At 42.1% G+C, this 22,482-nt stretch overlaps 3 protein-coding genes across 3 annotated transcripts in view; 2 read left to right on the forward strand and 1 right to left on the reverse strand.

Annotated features, from left to right (window-relative positions):
- The window catches only part of rpf1 (ribosome production factor 1 homolog), a 288,578-nt gene that overhangs the window by 153,113 nt on the left and 112,983 nt on the right, over positions 1–22,482 (reverse strand). The gene's annotated exons all lie outside the window — the stretch shown is intronic.
- Positions 1,639–6,452, forward strand: lpar3 (lysophosphatidic acid receptor 3; the record flags this gene model as incomplete). The annotated part of the gene is made up of 2 exons (XM_080527414.1): positions 1,639–2,380; positions 6,121–6,452. 2 exons carry the CDS (start codon positions 1,639–1,641, stop codon positions 6,450–6,452), a joined length of 1,074 nt encoding a protein of 357 aa, XP_080383540.1.
- LOC308154257 (atrial natriuretic peptide receptor 2-like) lies at positions 9,663–21,643 on the forward strand (the record flags this gene model as incomplete). Its single annotated transcript, XM_080527425.1, has 22 exons — positions 9,663–9,701; positions 10,424–10,514; positions 10,822–10,954; positions 11,906–12,019; positions 12,644–12,767; positions 13,413–13,515; positions 13,747–13,892; positions 13,996–14,068; positions 15,013–15,157; positions 15,340–15,426; positions 15,525–15,668; positions 15,781–15,902; positions 16,267–16,411; positions 17,049–17,097; positions 17,636–17,755; positions 17,924–18,017; positions 18,359–18,446; positions 18,693–18,832; positions 19,043–19,195; positions 19,342–19,440; positions 20,132–20,223; positions 21,581–21,643. The coding sequence occupies 22 exons, from the start codon at positions 9,663–9,665 to the stop codon at positions 21,641–21,643; spliced, it is 2,364 nt and encodes a 787-aa protein (XP_080383551.1).

Here is a 22,482-nt window from a genome sequence, read left to right on the forward strand (position 1 = left end):
AATGTGTTAATAATAATATGTTATTATATATATTTAATATTATTATTATATATTTTATTAACAACTATTTTATTTTATTTTATTAACAAAAAAGCAAAGGGTGGCTACTTTGAGGAATCTAAAATATAAGACATATTTAGAGTTATTTCACACTTTTTTGTTAAGTACATCATTCCATATGTGTTCATTCATAGTTTTGATGCCTTCAGTGAGAATCTACAATGTAAATAGTCATGAAAATAAAGGAAACACATTGAATGAAAAGGTGTGTCCAAACTTTTGGCCTGTACTGTATGTTGTATAGAAATATGATTTATATTATTATTATCATTATCATTATCATTATTATTATTTCTATTTGTATCTATTTTGCTTCGTGGGTTTTCCTCTGTACAGTACTGTTTGGTTGGGATTTGCGCTCCGAGATGGAGGTGGTTACTCAATTTCACGTACTGTCTCTATTACGTATTCAGTGTTTTTCCTAATTGTTCATCATCATCCTTCAATATTTTGGAGGTTGTGAAGACAGTATATCAACACCAAAAAAGGTTACATTTAAATGATAACCATGAGTCATACAACAGTCCAACATCTAACATCAGTCTCCAACATTAAGTTACACATTCTTCTGTGGTCGCACACACAGGAATTCCTTCCAGAGATATGAGAAGCCGTGGCACACGCCCTCTAAACGTCAGGGAGTAAAAAGATCAACCCTCGCCAGCCTCAAACTTTTGGCTTATTTCATTCGCTCAGTCAGTCAGTGCTGTCACCCTCTTCTGTGAAGTTGCGCCCCTGCGCCGGTAGAATGAAGGAGACAATTCCCCAAATGTGCGGAATGAGGAACGAAGAATAACTTTGAGTAGGCTGAAGACACGTTAACATAGTTCGGGTAAAATTCACCTCGTAAGTACATCTTTTGAGTTTTGTTTATTTGCTGTTGTTAGAATTGTAACATAGCCGCGTTTGAATGCATTCAAATGCGACACATGACTGAGGAAAACTAAGCCAAGCTGGTTTCGTTTGCAAATTCCTCCAGTCAACCAGGTTTAGTGAAACCCCCCCCCAAAAAACAAAAAACAAGTATCACTGTCTTTTACTTGAATGTGTTGGAATAATTAATATCACTAGAATTCATTTTTGTGATTAATATGATTAAAGGGTCAAAGTCTGCAGATCTTTTGACATGGTTGGATGGATAGTTTTAGACTAGTGAATTACTTGAGCTCAAGCTCTGCACCCAGAGATCTTATCCTTATCTCTGAGGTCTACCTCTGTGTTGTTTGAGTGTGTGATTTACCACCAGTAATTAAGCAGCTACTTCCAGTACAAAATATATGTTTGACATATTGACTGCCCTTTGGAGTTGGGTTATTTAATCTCTTACTCAGAGTTATTTGGCCTTGGAAAAACTGGCACTGCACAAATTGGTTTATTCAAACTTTGTATCTGAAATTCGTATTACTGTTCTTTGAGTAAGTAATTCCAGTTAGGTTATTCTGATACCGTGAGTACAGTTGGTTCCTACAGTACGATGATGAGATAATAATGTTAATTTAAGGGGAACCAGATTTAGTAATTTTTTACACTATCTCTTTCTCATTCCCCTCATCTCCAGGGTCTCCATAGGGTCTCAAGATGGCCAGTCAGAATAAATGCCACCATGACGAGCTCATGGGCTTCTTCTACAACAACAGCAAACAGACAAAAGACAACTGGAACTCCACACAGCTCGTCCTGGTCCAGGTGGTTGGTTCCCTCTTCTGCTGCTTCATCCTAGTCTCAAATGCCATGGTCATCGCTGCCATCATAACCAACAAGAGGTTCCACTACCCCTTCTACTATCTCCTTGGCAACCTTGCTGCCTCTGATTTCCTGGCGGGAATAGCATACGTATATCTGATGTTCAACACTGGTGAGGTGTCCAGGAAGCTGACGGTGCAGAGTTACTTCATACGACAAGGTTTGCTGGACACAAGTCTCTCTGCGTCCTTAGCAAACCTGCTTGTGATTGCTCTGGAACGTTACATCTCTGTGATGAACTGGAAGGTCCACAGCAACCTGACCAAGCGACGGGTAACCCTGCTGATCGTGCTGGTTTGGGCAGTCTCCATTTTCATGGGGGCTGTGCCCAGCTTAGGCTGGAACTGCATCTGCAACCTGGAGGACTGCTCCGCCCTAGCCCCCATCTTCAGTCGGAGCTACCTGATCTTCTGGTCCGTGTCCAACCTGGTGGTCTTCCTGGTCATGGTCTGCATCTACATGAGGATTTACACCTACGTCACGAGGAAAACGAAGGTGCTCACCCCGCACACCAGCGGCTCCATAAACCGCAAGAGGACGCCAATCAAGCTCATCAAGACGGTGATGGTCGTGCTAGGTAGGCTTGAGGGAATCTGTTCTCATGTTAAGGCCAATGCACACGGCGTGCGATTTTGTCGCACGACAACATTCGATTCTCAATTCACACCACCGAAGTGTGTGGGTGTGAATTGAGAATCGAATGTTGTCGTGCGACAATATCGCATCGCACGCCGTGTGCATTGTCTCATTCAAAACAATGGAATCGGATTCGGCGGTGCGACAAAATCGCACGCCGTGTGCATTGGCCTTTAGGGTGTCAATATGTAGTCTGTTTCTGATTAGCACTGAACTACTGAGGCCGGTTTCATGGACACAGATTAAGCCTAGTCCTAGACTATTGCAATGCAATGTATTTGGTGAGTAATTCCCACTACTCTTCACTAACTAGGTAGTAGTGGGGATTACTCACCAAATCCATTGCATTGCAACATTTTGGCTTGACTAGCGAGTGATGATTTCCAACAACGTTAACATTTATTTAAATCTTTCTGAATAAAAGTCAGAACATTTGGTCGGTTGCCGACTTGTTCCCGCTTTCACCAGCTGCTGTCACAATTTGCCTTTGAAAGTGTGAATTAGTCCAGGACTAGTCTTATCCTTTGTCTGGGAAACCACCCTTTCATTAGAGAATTGTGCTGTAAGGTTGTGTTGGTTTCAAAAGGTTTTCTAGAATCTAAACATCCCAGCAGACTGGTACTAAAGTCCATTTACCGGGTTGAATGAGGAGATAGGGACAGCCTTGCTGCTGAACACAATGGATTGTTTTATCATGATAGTGGTGGATCTCCTGATTTAAGTAAACTCAGGGTTAAGTACATTATGAAGTTATAGATAGAGCAACTGCATGTATTGAGTTGATTTTACAAATATACTATATAGTTTTACTATGTAGGCCCATTGAGCAATAGCCTTGTTTGATTCATTTAAAGGGGATTCATTTATTTAAAATGTTGAAGGATATACTGAGAGCCTTAAACAGATCATTTAGATATTGTTGTGTTACTATACACTGCACAGATGTAGAAAATGACTTGACCAGTACTGTCACAGATCAGTCTTCCTAATAGAATCACTCACATGCATGTGTCTGAATAACTAACAAAGTGTACTAGGGCTCATTTTCAGCATGTGTGACAATATTTTGTATGTGAAAATGTGCACCCACATTCCCAGAGAAGAAACTCGTCCTGTGAGTCTCTCTCTGTAGGTTTGTTGGAACAGGATAGTTGCACTTAAGATGCAACAGCCAGAGCTGGCCCACCCTCGCCTCAGTATGGCTCCACAAGTCAGACGAGTTTGATTGTTATCAGCCCTGGTTCTAGCTTGCACTTGCACATGAACTTTTTTTTCTACTTTTTATTTTAGCTCTCAGGTGGCAGGACATAGAGCTGTAAATATTGTAGATCTGAAGTGTTTTCTTAAATGAAGTCCAAGCTCGTACCTGATGTGTCAGCCAGTTGTCCATGTACTTCATTCAGTGTCTGCAAGGCTCTGGTTGCATGGCAGATAAAGGAGCGTAGGAGCAGCCTCTCCCACATAAAGTGTCTTTAAAACTGCTGTGTAATTATCTCTCTCACAAGGACACTATGAATGTTGCCTGAGAGGCATCTTAGCCTCACCACAGAGAAACTGCACGGTCCAGTCTGCGGTTTCTACACAAGAACTCCCTAAAATAACCTACACTTGAAGGGTTTTCAGACAGTGTGGAATTGCTTTAAGATGCAATTGTCCCATTTAAGATGGCTTTTGTTCCATTTTGATTCAAATTGAGATTACAGTGGCATTGTTTTGGTGGTACTCTATTGGGAAGAGGGTTTTGTGTTTCATTGTATTCTTTTGGGCCCACTGGAATTTTCCCACAGGAATTGTAGGAATTGGTAGATTGATGCTTTGTTACCCAATATGTTTGTCATGGTGATACTATGCTAGCTAGCTCTAGCTCTACCATAGAGCAAATGAAAAACTCCATGAATCTATCTGTGAATATTTGCTACATTTCGATGAAACTATGATACAGAAAGTCTATTGACCGAAGCCCTTTAAATGGCAAAAAAGTCCTCTTTGTCAACATGGAGAACAGCCATAAACATAAAAAATAAAGTGGATACATTGAATCACTAGGCCAGCATAAAGAAGTAACAAGTGTCTTGGGCCTCTGAACATGCCAGAAATGCTCATGTGATAAAGCATTATATGACTTGATAAGAGAAGGGGAGTAGGAGAAAGAAAACGAGAGGAAAGGAATCCTAATACCCCTCATTTGAGAGCTTAAGGAACAAGGGGTCAAGCCTAGTACATCTGGGGGAACTTGAGGCAGAAAACAGTTAGCTCATATTTCAGCCAGGTGAATAGAAACCCAGTCTTTTGTCTGACTAAAGTAGAATTAGTACTGTAACTGGCTGAACCAGTTCAGACTATCTCAGGACACTTAATCCACATGTGTGTACAGTATATCAAAATATGTTTATTTTTTATATTTTAACAGGTTCCAAGGAGCATATTTAGGCTGAGGTTGGACATCCCACATGGGTAGATGCAAAAACAAGGTTAAACATTTGATGTTGAACTGATTTAGCCTGTTTCTAGCTTAAAACTAAAAAGTACATAATGCATCACAACTCCTATGCACCGATGCTTGGTGCGTCTGTCTGTGGGAGTGAGAGCCCCTATGGTATGATAAGCATCTCACTGGAACCATAACAATCAAACCTCCTGAAGGTACATATTTCCCTTCATGTATAACCTACCATGTTATGTACTTCAAAAAGCCTGGAATAATGAATATTGAACTAAAAGCACACGTGCTAGAAACAAGCCTGCTTCCCAATCCCAGATGTGATTTTTTTAATTTATTTTTTTATTTCAAAGATTAGAAGGGACGAACATGCACTTAGATGGGGAATATATTCTATAAACTGCCAGTGGAACCCCGTTTGATGGGGTTTTGCTGTAAAAAATCTGTGCAGCCTATTCCTTTCATGCTTCACAACAACAAACATGAAGCCAAAGAAGCACTGAAGTCATCATTTTATCCAATCCAACCCTTGTATTTAATTTGAGCTGTATTGTGGGTGTGAGAGAGGGTGTGTAGCTTCCCTCTCTTCTTCCCCCCTGTGGAGAACAGTCTTGTTTTTGTTCAGCTGAGGCAGGGAGTAGTGAAGAGGTAGGCAGCAAGGACAAGTTGCAACACGTACCCTCCCCTCTGTCCCAGAAAGCTCCTTCAAATCCTTGCTCCATGCTTCAACATGTTTGTGGTGGTATTGTTTGCGGTATATTCTGGCTGGGAATTTCAGATAAAATGCAGAATAATATCAACAATGAGTGACTGTGCAGTGTCTGTTAAACATTCGTAAATCCACAGCAACCGTCTAAAAAGGCCCTTTTCTTCAATGAAACAATCTTGGCCTGTTGGTTTTCCCTCTAACCTGTTCCAGCTTGTCTTACATCGTACTTCTGGAAGGAAGTCTTCACTTACACAACTGTTGTCATTGGTGTTGTCCCCCCTAGCTAACTTGAATTGATAGTTGAAAGAGATAAACTGTGGATGAAACGGATCTTACTGCACAACAATAGGCTATTGATGAAGTTCAATCGATCAAATTCCTTTTGAATGCTAGCATTCTTCATAGTCATTATTTGTCACTGAATTATTATCTTTCAGTAGTATTGGTGAATGTGTTTCTGAGATTTAACGAGTACAATTGAATAGCCTCTATATGAGGTATCTAACTGTGTGTTTGTGTGGTTCTATCCCAGGGGCCTTTGTGATCTGCTGGACGCCGGGCCTGGTGGTGCTGCTACTGGACGGCCTCAATTGTGAGCAGTGTGATGTGATGCTCTTCAAGCGCTGGCTGCTGCTCCTGGCTGTGCTCAACTCTGTCATGAATCCCTGCATCTACTCCTACAAGGACGAGGAGATGTGGACCACCTTGAAGAACCTGCTCCGCTGTGTGGGCAATGGCACCCGCCATCAGAGATCATCCAAGGCCAACTCCAGGCCCCTCAGCTCGGCCCAAGAGGCGAGCGCCAGCCCGCAGACGTCATCTGAGGAGGCCAAGGGAAACGGGAACGGGAAGCTCCGGACCTGAGCCTGGCCCCAGCCTTGGTGGATTCCCACCCAATATACACAACCTAACCCGCCTGCCTTGCCTGTCCTCCCGGTGTATACTGAAAACTTGCATGTAACTTGCATGGCAATGTTGCCCCCAGGGCAGCAGCACTGGCTTTAGAGGCTGATTAGCCTAGGCCTACCCCTGTGGAGGATCACTAGAGAGAGTGAAGGGATCTTCCATGCACTGCTCCTACCCCAATATGGGACATTGCTCAATGTAAGCCTGAGGGAAGTGCAGTAGATTATAATGGCTGAAGAAAGACATTGTCATGATGATATGAAGTACACATCGGTACATTGGACCTAGGAAGTTTTTTCTTAATACATGGAACTCTGGCTTTTTAAAGTCATGGAATTTTCATCTGGGTTCTTATTTCCTTTTGAGGATAATGTACTGTAACTACCTAGAGAATTGCATTCCTTATGTATTTGTAAGGTACTGTATATTCTATCATGGCTGTTGTACTTTAGTATTATGGGGGTTAGCAGAGTAGCTTACATTGTTTACCGGTGTGTATGAAAAAGAGGAACAATTTATGTGACAGAATAAATGTCTTTATTTTGTCACATACATTGTTCCTCTTTTTCATACACACCAGGAGACAATGTAAGCTACTCTGTATTGCTGTATGTTATTATAACATGAGTGACATGATTCCTCTCTAACAGAAGACAACTAGATTAGACAGAACCATCTGACTGTTCTGGGTTTACGTTACAATTGTAATTTAGAAAGGATGAGAGTCAAGGTAACCACTGTGCTATCATTCTTGCAATCACCTAAATGTTACTCGTCAACCCACCCACAGTAGATGTTGAAGCTGTAAAAACAAATAGAAACTCTGCAGCATTTTGTCAAGGCGAAACCTGTTCTCCCACTGTGGTGAGGTTTTTACATATCCTTATATGCATATCCTCGACGCAATCCATCCGTGCTGACGAAACAGCTGCTCACCTGAGAGCAGAGCCCATGGTTGTAAACGTTGCGACACACTGGATTCCTTCTGCTGTAGGTATGCCCGCAGGGACTCGACGAGACATGACAGGATATGACTGGAGCTCGCCTTCCTCCTATGAGAAACCTTCACCTTGTGTGAATCATTTACCTGCTGTACAGTATTTATGCAGTTAAACAACTCCTTGTGTAAAGGGAACCACTTCAATAAAACCAGTTTTTACTCAGTGAGATGTGTTGAAATGCAAACCTAATGTACTGTTTGTCACGTATGTTCACGACATGAAAACAGGATGATCTGTAATAACTGTAACAGGCCTCTTGGCCACAGAGTGGTGTGTCTGATGAGGGCTGTAAAGAGAAAAGGTTGATGTGGTTAAGCTGCTGGGCAGAGTAGTGTCAGGGGACTGCATGCACTGCGTCTTCTTCCACTTTTGATTGCATAAAGAATGAGAACCAATGAATTGGGTGCTGCTTATATCAGCTAGCCAACTGACACATCTGCTGAAAATATCCCTCAGATTATCAGATCAGCCTATGATGGACACAGGGTTGCGAAGCGCTGGCTGCAATAGATTGCAGTAGCTCAAGTGGCAGTGCTTCAGGTTGATTAACTCTCTTTAGTTGGACTAATGGATGGTCCTTGGTTTCCCTGGACTCAATCAATTAATCTGCCAAAATGCCACTGGAAAACACCCAAGGTAGAAGAGATAATAAATCAACTGTACTTACAGTTATAGGCTACTTAATTTGATTCTTCTCAAATGACTTTCATTCAATATGAACATTATTGATACTTGTGTTTTGCTCTCCCAGTACAGTGTGTGAACCTGCCATTAAATTGTTTTGCAATAGATATAAGATTTACTTTTAATGAACAACAAATTGCCCATTGGCAACTCCTCAACCCTTTAGAGAATTGTTTTTATTGTTTAATGGAGTCACAATGAACTCCCAAGAAGACACTGAATCCTCTATATCTGTGGTTCAGATGTTCCAGTGGTTAATTGAATGAATGAATGAATGATCTCTAATTATAGGTGGCATTTCCCTCTCTTCACTCAGAGAAACACATCCCACCCAGCCACTTACACTTAGGAGTCTTTTGTTCACTCTATTGTTAATTCTGAGCTCTATTACATTGGTAATCTGATCATTTAAAGATATTCATAACATTTTGTACCATGAAACCACTGAGGTGATACAGCGAGCAACGGGTGGGTTTATGCATAAACTTAAATCCATTTGACGCAGAGTAAACGTCCACTGTACAGACTAAACAGAGAAAGTGAAACATTACATGGTTATTGTACACATCTGGTTCATTGAAAATGACTTGGTATTTTAACAACCTCTTTCTAGCAGTAGAGTTTTAGGGTAAAGCCTTGTTGGGTTGGAGTTTGGTTGATGGTTTTCATTAAGAGTACAGCTTTGGCTTCTCCACCAATGAGTCGTTAGAGCCCACCCTAAACCTTACGTGACTGTTGCCCACTGCTCTACTTTTTATGTTCCCTCAAACATTAACTGTAAACTGCGGTGTTGCAGTACTGTGCTGTAATTATGTGTTCTTGAAATGCCAATTACATTTCACAGATGGGAGGAAATGCAGCCCCTTTGATTGTTCGTCGCATTTCAGTCATACAGTAAGTCTACATACTGTTGTGCGAGTTGTATAGACTGTATGAAACTGACTATTTATTACATTCATATCCTAAATGGCCACATCCATACAGTACACTCATAGTCCATTTTGATATGACATTCTATGAAACAGTATATAAGGAACTATACAGTGTTGACAAAAAGTACCTTTCACCATAATAAGGTGTTTCAAGACAGTAACATCCTAGCACAGATTAATTGGCATGTTTTTATGTTGTCTGCTACCAAAGCTCACAACCTTACATTGTATGCTGAACACATTGGAGATGGCTGGTCTATTGATATCCAGGAGAGTAACCCACTAGGTTCAGTGGGGTTGGGGTTGTTGTGGTCCGAGGTGTGTGAGGCAAGGTGAAGGTGAGTCAGAGGTCCTCGTCAAGGAGCCAAACCACAAGCTCTGATTGGAGAGGCTCTCTCACTGATTGAACAATTAGGGAGGCTTCAGTACCTCAGCTTAAAGTATAGGGCAAGTCGAGCACACACACACACACACACACACACACACACTCATACTCAGTCGGTCAGTCAGTCAGTCAATCTGGAGCGCTCACACCTACAGCAGCAATCCTCATGGCTTTATGGATAGCCCTCTACTTTTCCTTCGTCTTGGTAAGTATACAACACCAACTGTGGATACGGTTTGAAGAGTGCTTATGGCAAGGTAACGGTACTGTTGTCACAGTACATGTGGCTGGACACAAGTGCTTTAAGTTAGCTTGTCACCAAATCTTCGACTAGAGGTGTTGTAGGGGTAGGTTGGGTGTGAATGTATCCACCCTCACCAGCCTGTCTTGGTAGGTACAGTACAGGCATATAGATATCCATACCATGGTTAATGTGATTTTGATTCTGTTAAGAAAAGTCAGCATGTTTCTAATATTGTGGAGGAAACCACTTTGCTTTTGTTGTCATGTCAAAAACACATGTGGCTGCAGACTTGATCTGCGTCATTTCACCCCATTGCTAATCTTACTCTTTGTAAGTGTCTGCAAACATTCTGCAGATACTGTAGATCTGAAAGGTTGACTTTCTGTACAGTATGTCATTGCCCTATATGTCTTTTTTTTATGTGGGTAGCCACACATGGGGTGTTATTTTGTCAATGGGGCCATCTCTGTAAAGGTTGGTGGGGAGACCTACAAAAAGGAGCTTTCACTAGCATTGTGATACAAAATGTCATTTACACTTAAATTTAGCCTGAACAGGTACACGTTTATGCTCACTGTAAAGCAGTTATGTCCTGAACGTCCCCTCAAGTAATCAGAGGCTACAGTTGGTAGCTTAAGAGAGAAAAATACACTATTTGCTAATGTGTTGATTGTTTGTTGCAGGTTGTTGATTGCTGGCATGATCTTGATAACACAGAATATGACTGTTGGCCACTAGATAACCCCAATGATTACAACATGGTTAACTGTGGAGGTAAGTCTTATTCATTGTGTTGAACCGCCCTTTTTGGCGCCCAATTTGAGTCACACAGTACAGCTGTTTTGCCATAATATGATTGTGCTGCACTGGACTTCTTCCATTGGCAAATTCTCTCAAATAAGAGAGAAACACATCTGAGAGAGGTATATTTTGGGCCTCACTTGATTGCCAGGCAGATGGTTATTTAAAAGAGTGTAGATCAGACATGATCCTGATCATGTGGGTAGGGAATATCAATCTGTACGGTGGTTTCTTCCTGTGCCTGTGTGTGTGGGTGTGTGTGTGGACTGTGTGTGTCCAGGCCTGGAGATGGCATGGGTGCAGCGGCCTCCAGAGAAGGTGACTGATGGGGAGGAGTTTAATGTGACCTACACTGTCACTGTGTCAGATTCTTTCTATGAGTATGCAGTCAAAAACAAGATATTCCAGTTCAGGTGAGTGAAAAGTCTGGTGTCTGGAACTCACTCTCTGCTGTCTGCCAACAGAATACCACAACATGAGGAAGATCCAAATGTTATTTCTGGGAATGAGATGGCTGATTGTTTGGCAAATCCAAACATTTCCCTATGGTCAACCACAATCTGATGTGTACACTAAAATGCAATGTAAAGTATGTAAAGTATGAATCATGAAACCTAACTGGATGAAAACGACATTAGTTATCAGGGAGGTGACCAATACCACTAAGGCCTTCTGTAGATTTCCTACATGGCATTTATAAACATATTGCCAGTTAAGCCTCAGAGAGGGATATATTTGCCATGTATGTGTCAGGCAGGCGAGTTGCTGTAGGAGCACAATTAATCTAATCACCATAAACATAGAACTCAACTAAATCTTAACAAAAGCAGAGTTCGTTTCGGGAGGGAGGAGCAGTGTGTGAATACCAAGAGGAGGCAGAGGCTAGAGCATTATTTTTTTTTTAAATGGAATACTTCTTATAATATATAATATAAATACTCTTTAAAATAATTTAATGATAAATGTCCAAATTCTCAGAATGTCCGGTCTGCGCCTGGGTGCGGTGGCGTATATTGGCATTACCCCTGACCCCTGGCATTACCCCTGACCCCTGACCCCTGGCATTACCCCTGGCCCCGCCGGTCCACGCCGCCCGCTCTTCTATGGTCCCCCGCGACTGCCAACACGAGGGGGGCCGTATCAAAGCTGGAACGTGATCCTACTGCTTCCGCTCTGGACCAGGGGACGAGAGACACACAGCCAGCACGCTCTCTTCTACAGAGAGTAACACCCACACAATAGGCTACACAACACACGGAAGCACGCCTACTTAGCCCCGAAATAAGCGACTGCCTACTTCCCAGGTGTGTCGCCTTGTGGGTGCACGTTCGTGCTCTGTGTCTCCGCCTCTCGTCCCTCTACAGCAGCGGTCCGGCACTCCCGGTCAGCGTCCACACCCCTCGCCTTCCCCAAGTTGCGTCTCCTGACCCATCCAGGTTGCGCTTACTCCGTAGCTTCGGTTCGGTAGACCTGTCCAGGTCTCTCTCAGCTACGCCTTCGGTTCCTTGTCCAGTCCCGTCACCTATATCCTGGTTCTTCTTTGGCGTATGGGTTGTTGTTTTCCTCTCCACTCCACCAGGCTCGGGGCCGAAGGGCTACCCTTTTACCACCCCGAGACCTGGTTGAGGGGCTCACCCGGGCTATATTTCTGGACACCCCTCCAAAAAATCCTATATCCTGGTGAGAGACATAAACAAACCCCCAGCACACTCCCAGCTCCAGCTGGGCAGCGCCCATGCCTTCCATAGGCCGAACACACTGTCGCTCAGAGTTCATGCAGGTAGTAGTAGGGCGGGGTGAAGAAGCACAGCTGTCAACAATCAAATCAAATCAAGAAAACAGACACAATCGCAACAAGCATACAATAAAGAAATAATATCACTGTAACTCAAATAAACATAGCAAAATAGGAACAGGTAGCAAGCTACACACCACTGCTACATAAGAGATAGATTCATAGCAAATTAAGTCACATGACATCACACAAACACAAAATAGTTCAGCCTGTGACTATGCATGTTTGCATATTTCAATTAAAACAAACTATATACGTATATTCTATATACTAGTCTATGTATCCATCTTTCCATCTTTTCCTCTAGCAACTCCTCTGATGCTAAGCGGTTCTGTGAGGACCACGAGTGCCCCCCGAACTGGAATAACGCCAATGAGATCAACTGCTGTGTGTATCATGCCAACATCCACTCCTGTCCTCTGGCCCTCATGGTCAGTAGTCACAGACAGACACACACAGACACACACACACAGACACACACACACACACACACACACACACACACACACGCACACACACACACACACACACACACTCACACCAATCATTGTTTGTTGACTTCACATGCTGCAATCATTTTCATTAGGCATCAAAGTAATTCAATTGGTTGGATTGTGTGGCTATTAAATCACATTTCCCCACAGAGACAAGGGGGAATATGTGGTCCGTGGATACCTGACGATGGCAAGATAGTGACACACACTGTCTCTAAAGCGGGAAAGATGAGCCAGAAGTACTGGACATCAAAGGTGCCATGCTAACGCTAATGCTAACATTAACCCAAACACATACAGTACATAGCAGCTACCTATGTCTGGGATTAGCAGCTACCTATGTCTGGGATTCCAAGGTGATGCAAACACCTGATTCTTCTTGCGTGGCAAAAATGAATGTGTGCGTTCATTTCCTCTACAGTGCGAAACTGGAGCAATAACTGCATTTCCCCCAAAAAATCGATTTATCCTGGAAACCTGCTATTGATTGCACTGGGTCCGTTAGATCTTATGTTGCCTGTGTGTTTGGCTACGATTGCTTCTGTATCCTCCTATTGAGTTTTGAATTGTGATTCCGTCTAGGTAGTTCTGGTTCATGTGGGAGTGACCTCAGTTATTGCGCATATCAAAGTTGGACAGATGCATGCAGCGCTGGAGTCCAAGGTGCTGGTTGTCAGTGCCCAAGGTCAGTGAGTTACAATGGCAAAGTATCTACAGTATTTGTTGTTATGATCAGCACTATTGCTACTAAAGGATATTCCATTGTGTCAAGTGGTAAGCGCTTGTAACGACATTTTAGCACGTTTGTTTGTTTGTGTGTGTGTGTGTGTGTGTCTGTACGTGTGCAAATGTGCGTGTGTGTGTGTGTGTGTGTGTGTGTGTGTGTGTGTGTGTGTGTGTGTGCCTGTGTTGTCAGTGTGTGGGGATGACATTTGTGAGCTTGAGGAGAGCTGTCTCACCTGCCCTGCGGACTGTGGCATCTGCCCCATGACCATCACCATCAAGGTGGCCATCGGACTGCCTGTTGCCCTCTTCTGTAGTGGCTTCATCTTAACCATGGTGGTGAGGCATCACACAAAAATACAATCACATACTGTAAAAGTATGTCATCATTATTCATTCAACACAATGTTTTGATAACAACAATGGTATTATTTATCTACAGTGGTTCCAGTATCAGAAACAGAAGATGTTTTGGGACGAGAGCTGGATCATTAACTACAAGAATATAATGTTTGGTAAGAAGACCAGTAATTCAATCATATCTTTATTAGTGGGCTTGTTTTAGCAAGTCCAGCTATTGAAATCCCTCATACTTTCTTACTTCACTTCTCTACTGCTAAAAACCACTTTAGCTAGAAACCTCAAACCAACTTTAACCCATTCCACCTTTGGTTGCCAATAGGAGCCAACGGACCCCTATGGGCATCCGAAGTGATATAAAGAGTTTACCTCGATCAATTCTCTTCATCGATATCACATTTTTTTCACAACTTTGCATGCTATACGATGCCACCATTTTTTTACAGAGACGGTAAACACGGCCTAAGTCACATCCAGTTTTCTCCAACTGGAGAATGTGTCATGTCCGGTTTCAACGCCGAATTTCCATACCATTGGTCGGCCAACCCAAAATAATCCCCCCCCCCCCCCCCCCCCCAAAAAAAAAGAAAATAAATCTGATACATGAGAAAGGTCAAAGGTCAAAGATGGTGCCAACATATCTCCAAATGGCCTAAACATATAGGTGTCCGCCTAAACATACCTGTACTAAAACAGGTACAAAGTTGCATTTGCTCACATTACTAGCATCGACTTTGGCACAAGTACTAATAAGACCCTGGAGTACTGATTCCTAGATGATTTGGGCTTGGTTATCAGGTTTCCAAGGTGATATTCACTGTAAAAGCAGTTTTTTTTTTAGGCGGAGACTGAATTTGAGATGTTTTATAATGTTCTAGCTTTATTTGCTCTGACACAGTAACATAGATTTTGATTCTGACACTTCTACAGCCACCCCACAGGTGTTAGCTTTCATTTGATAACAATATCATTATGAAGGCCCTTGTGATTGTGGAGATATTCTATATTCACTGTGGGCATGTCATTTCGAGCAGAAAACCAGAAAAATTAGGTGGATAAGATGAGGTTAATGATTCTTGCTCCTCTCTGGCGTCTACAGGAAAGGTGTGTTACATGGGCTTCTGCAGTACCACCAGTCTCCAGCCTGTGAAGAGTAACTCCAGTGTGAGCCGAACCACAGATGTCACCGTGTGCACTGTAGTAAACACTACCTTCAAACAGGGCTTCATTCAACCTGGCATTTAGTAAGTTGTCCCATTCTATTATATTCAAACTCTATTGTAACACATGAGGAAAGTAATTTAGAGTTACAACTCATTCTATATTTGTATGGGGACAGTACACTAGTTGTATTTGTGTGGATACAATCGTCAACATCAGCTGGTAGTTGCTATAACCAGATGTATCATTATCTATTCATTGACAGTGATGGGAGGACAGTGGCAGTGAAACACATCCAAAAGAAAAATGTCACCCTCACCAAAACCATCAGGAGAGAGGTGAAGGAAGTTAGGTAAGGAATTGAACCCCTTTAAATCACTGTTGTTGTAGTGAATCCAGCCCTTACCGTAAGCATAAGCTCATGTCTGATTTTCCATTGTTTTTCATCAGAGAACTAGATCACCCAAATCTCTCCAAGTTTATTGGTGGGTCCATTGAGGTCCCCTATGTCAGTATAATTACAGAGTACTGCCCTAAAGGAAGCCTGGCTGATGTCCTACTGAACGAGGATATCCCAATCAATTGGGGCTTCAGGTGAATCCATTGATCTTTATGGATTTTGTATCATCACTCTCTTGACCTCATATGTTCTATAATAAAGATTACATTCTGCTCTATTGTGTTCTTCATTGATGCCTGCACACAGGTTGTCGTTTGCTACTGACATAGCACGCGGTATGTCTTACCTACACCAACACAAAGTGTTTCATGGGAGACTTCACTCCAGGAACTGTGTCATTGATGACCGCTGGGTCTGCAAAATCTCAGGTGATAAAACTAAGAGCTCCCATAGGGCTGTGCTGGTAGTAGGGTAGACCTACTGTTAGCTGAAGTCGATGGCTACAGGCTTTTGTACATCTGACATTTGTATCTCTGAATACAAATCTCATGTACAAAAGTCTGTAGCCGTCGACTTTGGCTATCATACTGTATGTCTTTATCTGTCACAAAGCAAGTGGGGGGACTTTTTGATTTGGTTCACAGAGAGGAACTTGTGTCAGTAAGCAGCACCCTAGTTGTAACCATTACACAGAACCAGTGGGAGTATAGAATGAAAGGGGTGAAAGAAAGAGATAGACATAGAAAGAGATGGCATTGTAACATTGTATTTTCCTCTTATGTGTTGTTCCAGACTATGGGCTCACAGCCTACAGAAAAGAGGACTTTGAGGCAGTCAGTAATGGTTTCCACTGTGTCGATATCTACCGTATCTACTGTGCCCCAGAGGTCCTCCTGGGAAGCAGCTCCAATGTCACTCCAGCAGCTGACGTGTACAGGTAACCCTACTATAAGATCTGTCAGCAACAGATGTTGAGAGGCTAGTAGAACAAAGTGGTAGCCTCCGTACCGTTTATGACTTTGTTATTAAGGTAAATTAATACTGATTGTTTATGTTCAATTCAACCAGCTCAGTGGCCTTGTGGTTAGAGTGTCCGCCCGGAGATTGGGAGTTCAATCCCTGGCCAAGTCATACCAAAGACTATAAAAATGGTACCCGATGTCTTTCTGCTTGGCACTCAGCATTAAGGGTTGGATTGGGGGTAAGACCCTGCGACATACGAGCATCATGTCCAGGGAGTGTACTTGTACATCAAGTCGCCTCACGCTACGGAAACAGGAGATAGGCTCCTGCCCTATGGGCCATTAGACCATCGGTTCTCAAGGCTACTTACTTACTTATGTTCAATTCAGCACCTGCAAGTGTTTCATGCAGAAATAGTATAGTATGATAGAAGCGTCATGGAGTTTTTATTTTATTTTAGACATGTTGGCCATAACAGAGCACACAACTACAGTCATCTGGGATAACAATGTTTATGCCCTCTTTGATATTGTATTATTGGATGAGTCGAATATAATCTCTCCCATTTACCATGTTATGATTTAATCCCTCTTTAATCTGCCTCACTCTAGCTACTCTGTCATCTTAGTGGAGATTGCCACTCGTTCTGACCTGATCTCAGTGAGTATGACAGCCCTCTCCAGAAATAATGACCTTTAATTACCTTTACCCCTCAGATTGACATTAATAATCTGCTGTGTTGCTATTGCCTACTCTGCAACAGGACTATACAGAGGGGGTGAAGTTGGATGTCATGTGGCGCCCCCCTCTGCCTGAACTGAAAGCTGGGAAAGTGGATACTGATTGTCCTAATCGAGGAGACTACTGTGAGGTCTGTATAAAAGGATCCACTGATATAGCTATATACTGACTAACTATATACTGTCACAAACTATACTGTACCATAGAGCTCTTGGTACAGTATAGCGCTTAGTACAGTAAGTTTGCCATATACTGTATGCTGTGTGCAAAATTGGGGTGTATTCAGGGTGTGAAACATTCAGAACCATAAATGCAATGTATAGAGCCTTCCTTATCCCACATGACAGGGTTGTTTCTGATCTACATAACACTGTACATAGTTGTGCTATCTGAACTTTCTGTAATGTTTCTCTCTCCTGAAAAACCTGTGTACTCTATCGTTCTAACTTCTGAACAGCTGATAAAGAAGTGCTGGTCTCATAATGTCACCATGAGGCCCACATTTGACCAGGTGAAGAAGATGCTTGATAAGATGAACCCACATAAAGTCAGCCCTGTGGACATGATGATGAACCTGGTAATTAACTTGAATAGCATAAAAAAACACTTTAGAGCCAATTCCTTTGGAACCATTTGGTTATTGGATAACATTTAAATTAATTGCTTCCATGAATCTCAATTATTTTAAAATACAGTATACTTGCTAGATAAATAATGCAAGCTATAATGTATCTTGTAATCTCAGATGGAAAAGTACAGTAAGCATTTGGAGGCCATTGTAGCTGAGAGGACACAGGATCTTCTCCAAGAAAAACAAAAGACAGACCGCTTGCTATATAGTAAGTCTACCAGGACTACCATGATACTCACCTGGTGAGAGAGTACCCCACTACACATTGGGTTGGCTGTAGTAGTGAGCCCAACACTGTCATCTAGTGGTAACAATTTGGTGCATACAGTATTTTACTGAGAACTGTGAATATTGCAAACCTAATGCTAATATTAACCAAAACATTTACCTCTTGTAAAGATAAAAAATAGAAAACATATTTATAATAAAAATAAAAAAATAAAAATATATATAGATATATATAGATATAGATATAGATATAGATATAGATATAGATGTAGATATAGATATATTAACAGAACAGTTTGATGTTATGAATATTGTTTCCAGGTATGTTACCAAAGCCCGTGGCCGATGATCTTCGGCAGGGTCGCACAGCAGAGGCTCAGAGCTACTCCAATGCTACAGTCTACTTCAGGTATATCTGCCACTACTGCCATTAATGCCTTTTTGAAAAGGAGATAAAAGACTATATCTCAATTAGACTGACCTGGTTAAATAAAGGTTTGATAGAATCAAGGAGAGGTGCATTCTGATATTTTCCCTGCTCATGTATTGTGTCCAATATTTATAAGGGGATGTTTATGTTTCAATAATTTCCTCTCAAGCGGTAGTGAGAGATATACAGTAGGAGAGACTAACTTGTCTTCCTCCTTGGTGGCAGTGACATTGTGGGTTTCACTCAGCTGTCTGGCTCCAGCACGCCCTACGAGGTGGTCAACTTCCTCAACCAGCTCTACACCACCTTTGATGACATCATTGACAATTATGACGTGTACAAAGTGGAAACTATAGGGGACGCCTGTGAGTGCAGTATATGCCTGTGATAAGCCTATGTCTGTCTGTCTGTCTGTCTGTCTGTCTGTCTGTCTGTCTGTCTGTCTGCTGCCTGCCTGCCTGTCTATCTTTCTGTCTATCTTTCTGCCTGTATGTCTGCCTGCCTGCCTGCCTCTCTGCCTGTCTGCCTGTCTGTCTGGCTTTCTGCCTGTCTCTAAATAATGGCTATACTTCCAGATATGGTGGTCTCCGGTGTTCCCAACGAGAATGGCATAAACCATGTGGGTGAGATCGCCAGCATGGCCCTGGATCTGGTCAGTGTTTGCCATACCTTTAAAATCCCCCACAAGCCCAGCACCCAGCTGGAAATACGAGCTGGCATCCATTCAGGTAGGCCACAGATCTGTGTTAGTGGTTTATATATTATGTCTATGGGACAAACCCCAGCCATAGCCCTCTCTGGTCATGCGTCATTGCGCCTCATTTACAGCCACTCCAAAGGTTTTGTGTTCACTCTCAGATGTTTATCCACATAGGACCTGTAGTTGCTGGTGTTGTTGGGACCAAAATGCCACGATATTGCTTATTCGGCGATACAGTGAACACAGCGTCACGGATGGAATCAACAAGCGAAGGTACTCAAAGATTGAATGCACCCAACATGTGTGAATCTGCAGGTAGCTACTACAGCCAAGCACATTGTTAATAGGGCAGCTAATGAGGTTGCCTTTAATGTGGCACAGAGTAAGTCCCTCTGCCTCAGTGCCAAGCTAGATTTCCTCTGTCGTCGCTCTCCTGCACCCTGCTGCAGGGTTACATCATGAGGGCGAGCGAGAGGCATTCTATTCACTGATCTCCTAATCCTACGAACCAAACAAGTAGGATAATGGGGACAGAGAGCGAGTCTAGAGAAGCAGAGACTGAAAAAGTCAATGGCAGCAGCCTAAACACATCAATACATGAGAATGTAATTATACTGTAGATGGTGTATTACGTTGATAGATATAGGACCCCCTCGAAAACGAGATAGCATTATTATTATTTTTTACAATTATTGACAGATACAGTAGAGATTTAGACAGGAAGGATGGGTGAGAGAGCGAGGAGGGATGACATGCAGGATATGTCCCCGGCCGGAATCGAACCGGGGACCCTGGTCAACGCTTAACCCGCTACGCCACCTAAGCGCCCCCAAGGGGTTATTCCTAATAAAGAATTTTAAAGATACATGGCAGAGTAGAATGTTCACTAGAACCACTGTTTGTATTACATGTTGTAGTCATTCGTGTATAATAAATGCAATATCTACGATTTGATTATGTCCAGCTCTGAAGATACAGGTCAGTGGGTCCACTGCTGACCTGCTCCATACATTGGGAGGGTATGTTCTGACTTGCCGAGGATCACTGAATGTCAAGGTAAGATCCCCTGCATGTTCCCACAGTTAAGAGACTGAGCTGCAGCTTGTGAAGGGTTTGTAGTTGTAGGGAAAGCATACATGACAATCTAACAATAGTGTTAAAAACAGCTTCATAGATATGCCTCTAGAAGCATTACTTTAGTGGTGGTGGTGGTCTAGTCAGTGGATAGTGAGTTGGACTTGTGATCGGAAGGTTGTGAGTTCAAATCCTGCCTGAAACCACACCACTACTAGTGTGCCCTTGAGAAAGGCACTTAGCCCTCAGTTACTCCAGGGGGAATGTCCCTGTAATTCGTAATTGTAAATCGCTTTGGATTAAAAGCGTCTGCTAAATGGCAAAATTATTAATTAATTATTACTTTGAAATCATTTAACAATGCCAAATGTCAGGGAATGTCAGAATGATGTGTCTGAAAGTGAGATCTTTTGGACAGGTTTGTTCTTTATTCTCATGGGAAATTGTCAAAACAGGGACGCTTGCCATAGAACACTGGCCTTTCCTTGTGTATGCAAACTCATTCCAACTGGGCAGGGGTGCTATATGCCCATATAGGGTTAGAGAAATTAGAACCTGTGTTGTTTTTTCCCTTTAAACACACATATTTATTTTTGGAAGAAAAGAAAAGTGGATTCATGATCATCCTGAAAACAATGGAGAAATAGCCCTTTATAGAAATTACTGAGGTTCTTTTAAAAAAAAAATACAAATTAGAAGATCACAAGAAAAGTGAACATTCAAGAGCTCTCAAGGGGTGACATGGTGTGCCTGACAAAAGTGTCTGTTATTCTCTCATTCTCATTGGTTTGTATTGATGCACTGACCAAATGCCACTTGTTTGGGGGAGGGTTAGGTGTTGGAGAGGATGGAGGGAGCTACAAAGGTTCATGGTTCATTCTCTTTGAAAAACTGCATGTCTCAATTAGAGAATGGCCTCAGCTATGTTGTACTTGTCCCCTACAAATCCTAATGGCCCTCATCTAATATTCAGACACACATTCTACCCATATGGCCCCCTTTCTGGAGAGAGACACTCCAATTGTCAGGCTCAGCTCAGTATAGGCTGGTTCTTATTAAATTAAAATGGGGTTAGGGATAGTGTTTAAAATCATTTTAGGAGGAAAAACAGTTCTACTTCCTGCCTAACAGCATGGCTCATTAGTCACATATATGCACATATGTTCTTTGTTTTTGCAGGGTAAAGGTGAAATGACAACATGGTGGTTGGAATCGAAGAGAGAAGATTATAAAGACCCACTGCTCAGGACCAGTGATTTTAACAGAGTTCCTGTGCCAGTTAGCAATTAGCCTACTAGCCTCATACCGTAGTCTCTTTTTGCATCATGTGGAACCACAGTTTGTGTTCAACAGCTGTATTGTGCAACTGATATCTAAGATATCCACTGCTCTGAAGTCTTAGAGCTATATTGTGAGTTAATATGAACTGTGAATACATGTTCTGTCCTTTAAGTTAGAGCATTTGTTTATTGTGAATGTCAATGTTTATTTTTATATTGTAACATGGGAAAGTGATAGGAAGAGATGCAAAGGTGTTAGGAAAAGGAATATTGACCACAAGTAATGTCATCTGTTAGGAAAAGGAATATTGACCACAAGTAATGTCATCTGACTTGTGGCTTTACTGGTTACCAACCTTTTAACCCAATACAGATTATTAACCACATTTCATGGTAAGTGAAATCCTACCATAGGCCTACACAGGAATATCTGGAGAACATTCCATGATGGCACATACTGTATAGTTTGTTGGTAGAGATATCTACTGTGTTATAATTTAGGGTTAAATAACCGATAATTTAATGACCTGTGTAATATATTATTTTGTCTGATTCCATTAGTTAGACTATGTACGGAATAAGCACATAAATGCTGAATAATTGTTCAGCATTGCTATGTGTGTTGGTGGTGAGGTCTGTATTTTCTTTTGTATTACTTCCACACACCGCATGGCTACCAAAAAAAATGTATGTCTATGTTATTACCAATGTAAAATAACATTTGAAACATACAGTATGACATTTCATTTATATCCTAATATAGGATATATCCCAATCAAAGGATATGCCAGAACAAACAATGCCTGTGTATTTCTGTAAACGCGCTTACTCAGACAATCTACAGTGGTGGGGTGTTAAACCTGATCCACTCCACAGAGCACCTCTGCTGCTGTACATTTTCACACCTTAAATCACTTGCCTCATTAGAGCCAAGCACTCCTGGGGGGTATTCCATCAACTT

The sequence above is a fragment of the Nansenia antarctica genome (genome assembly GCF_963989245.1).
Source record: "Nansenia antarctica genome assembly, chromosome: 1".
NCBI lineage: Eukaryota > Metazoa > Chordata > Actinopteri > Argentiniformes > Microstomatidae > Nansenia > Nansenia antarctica.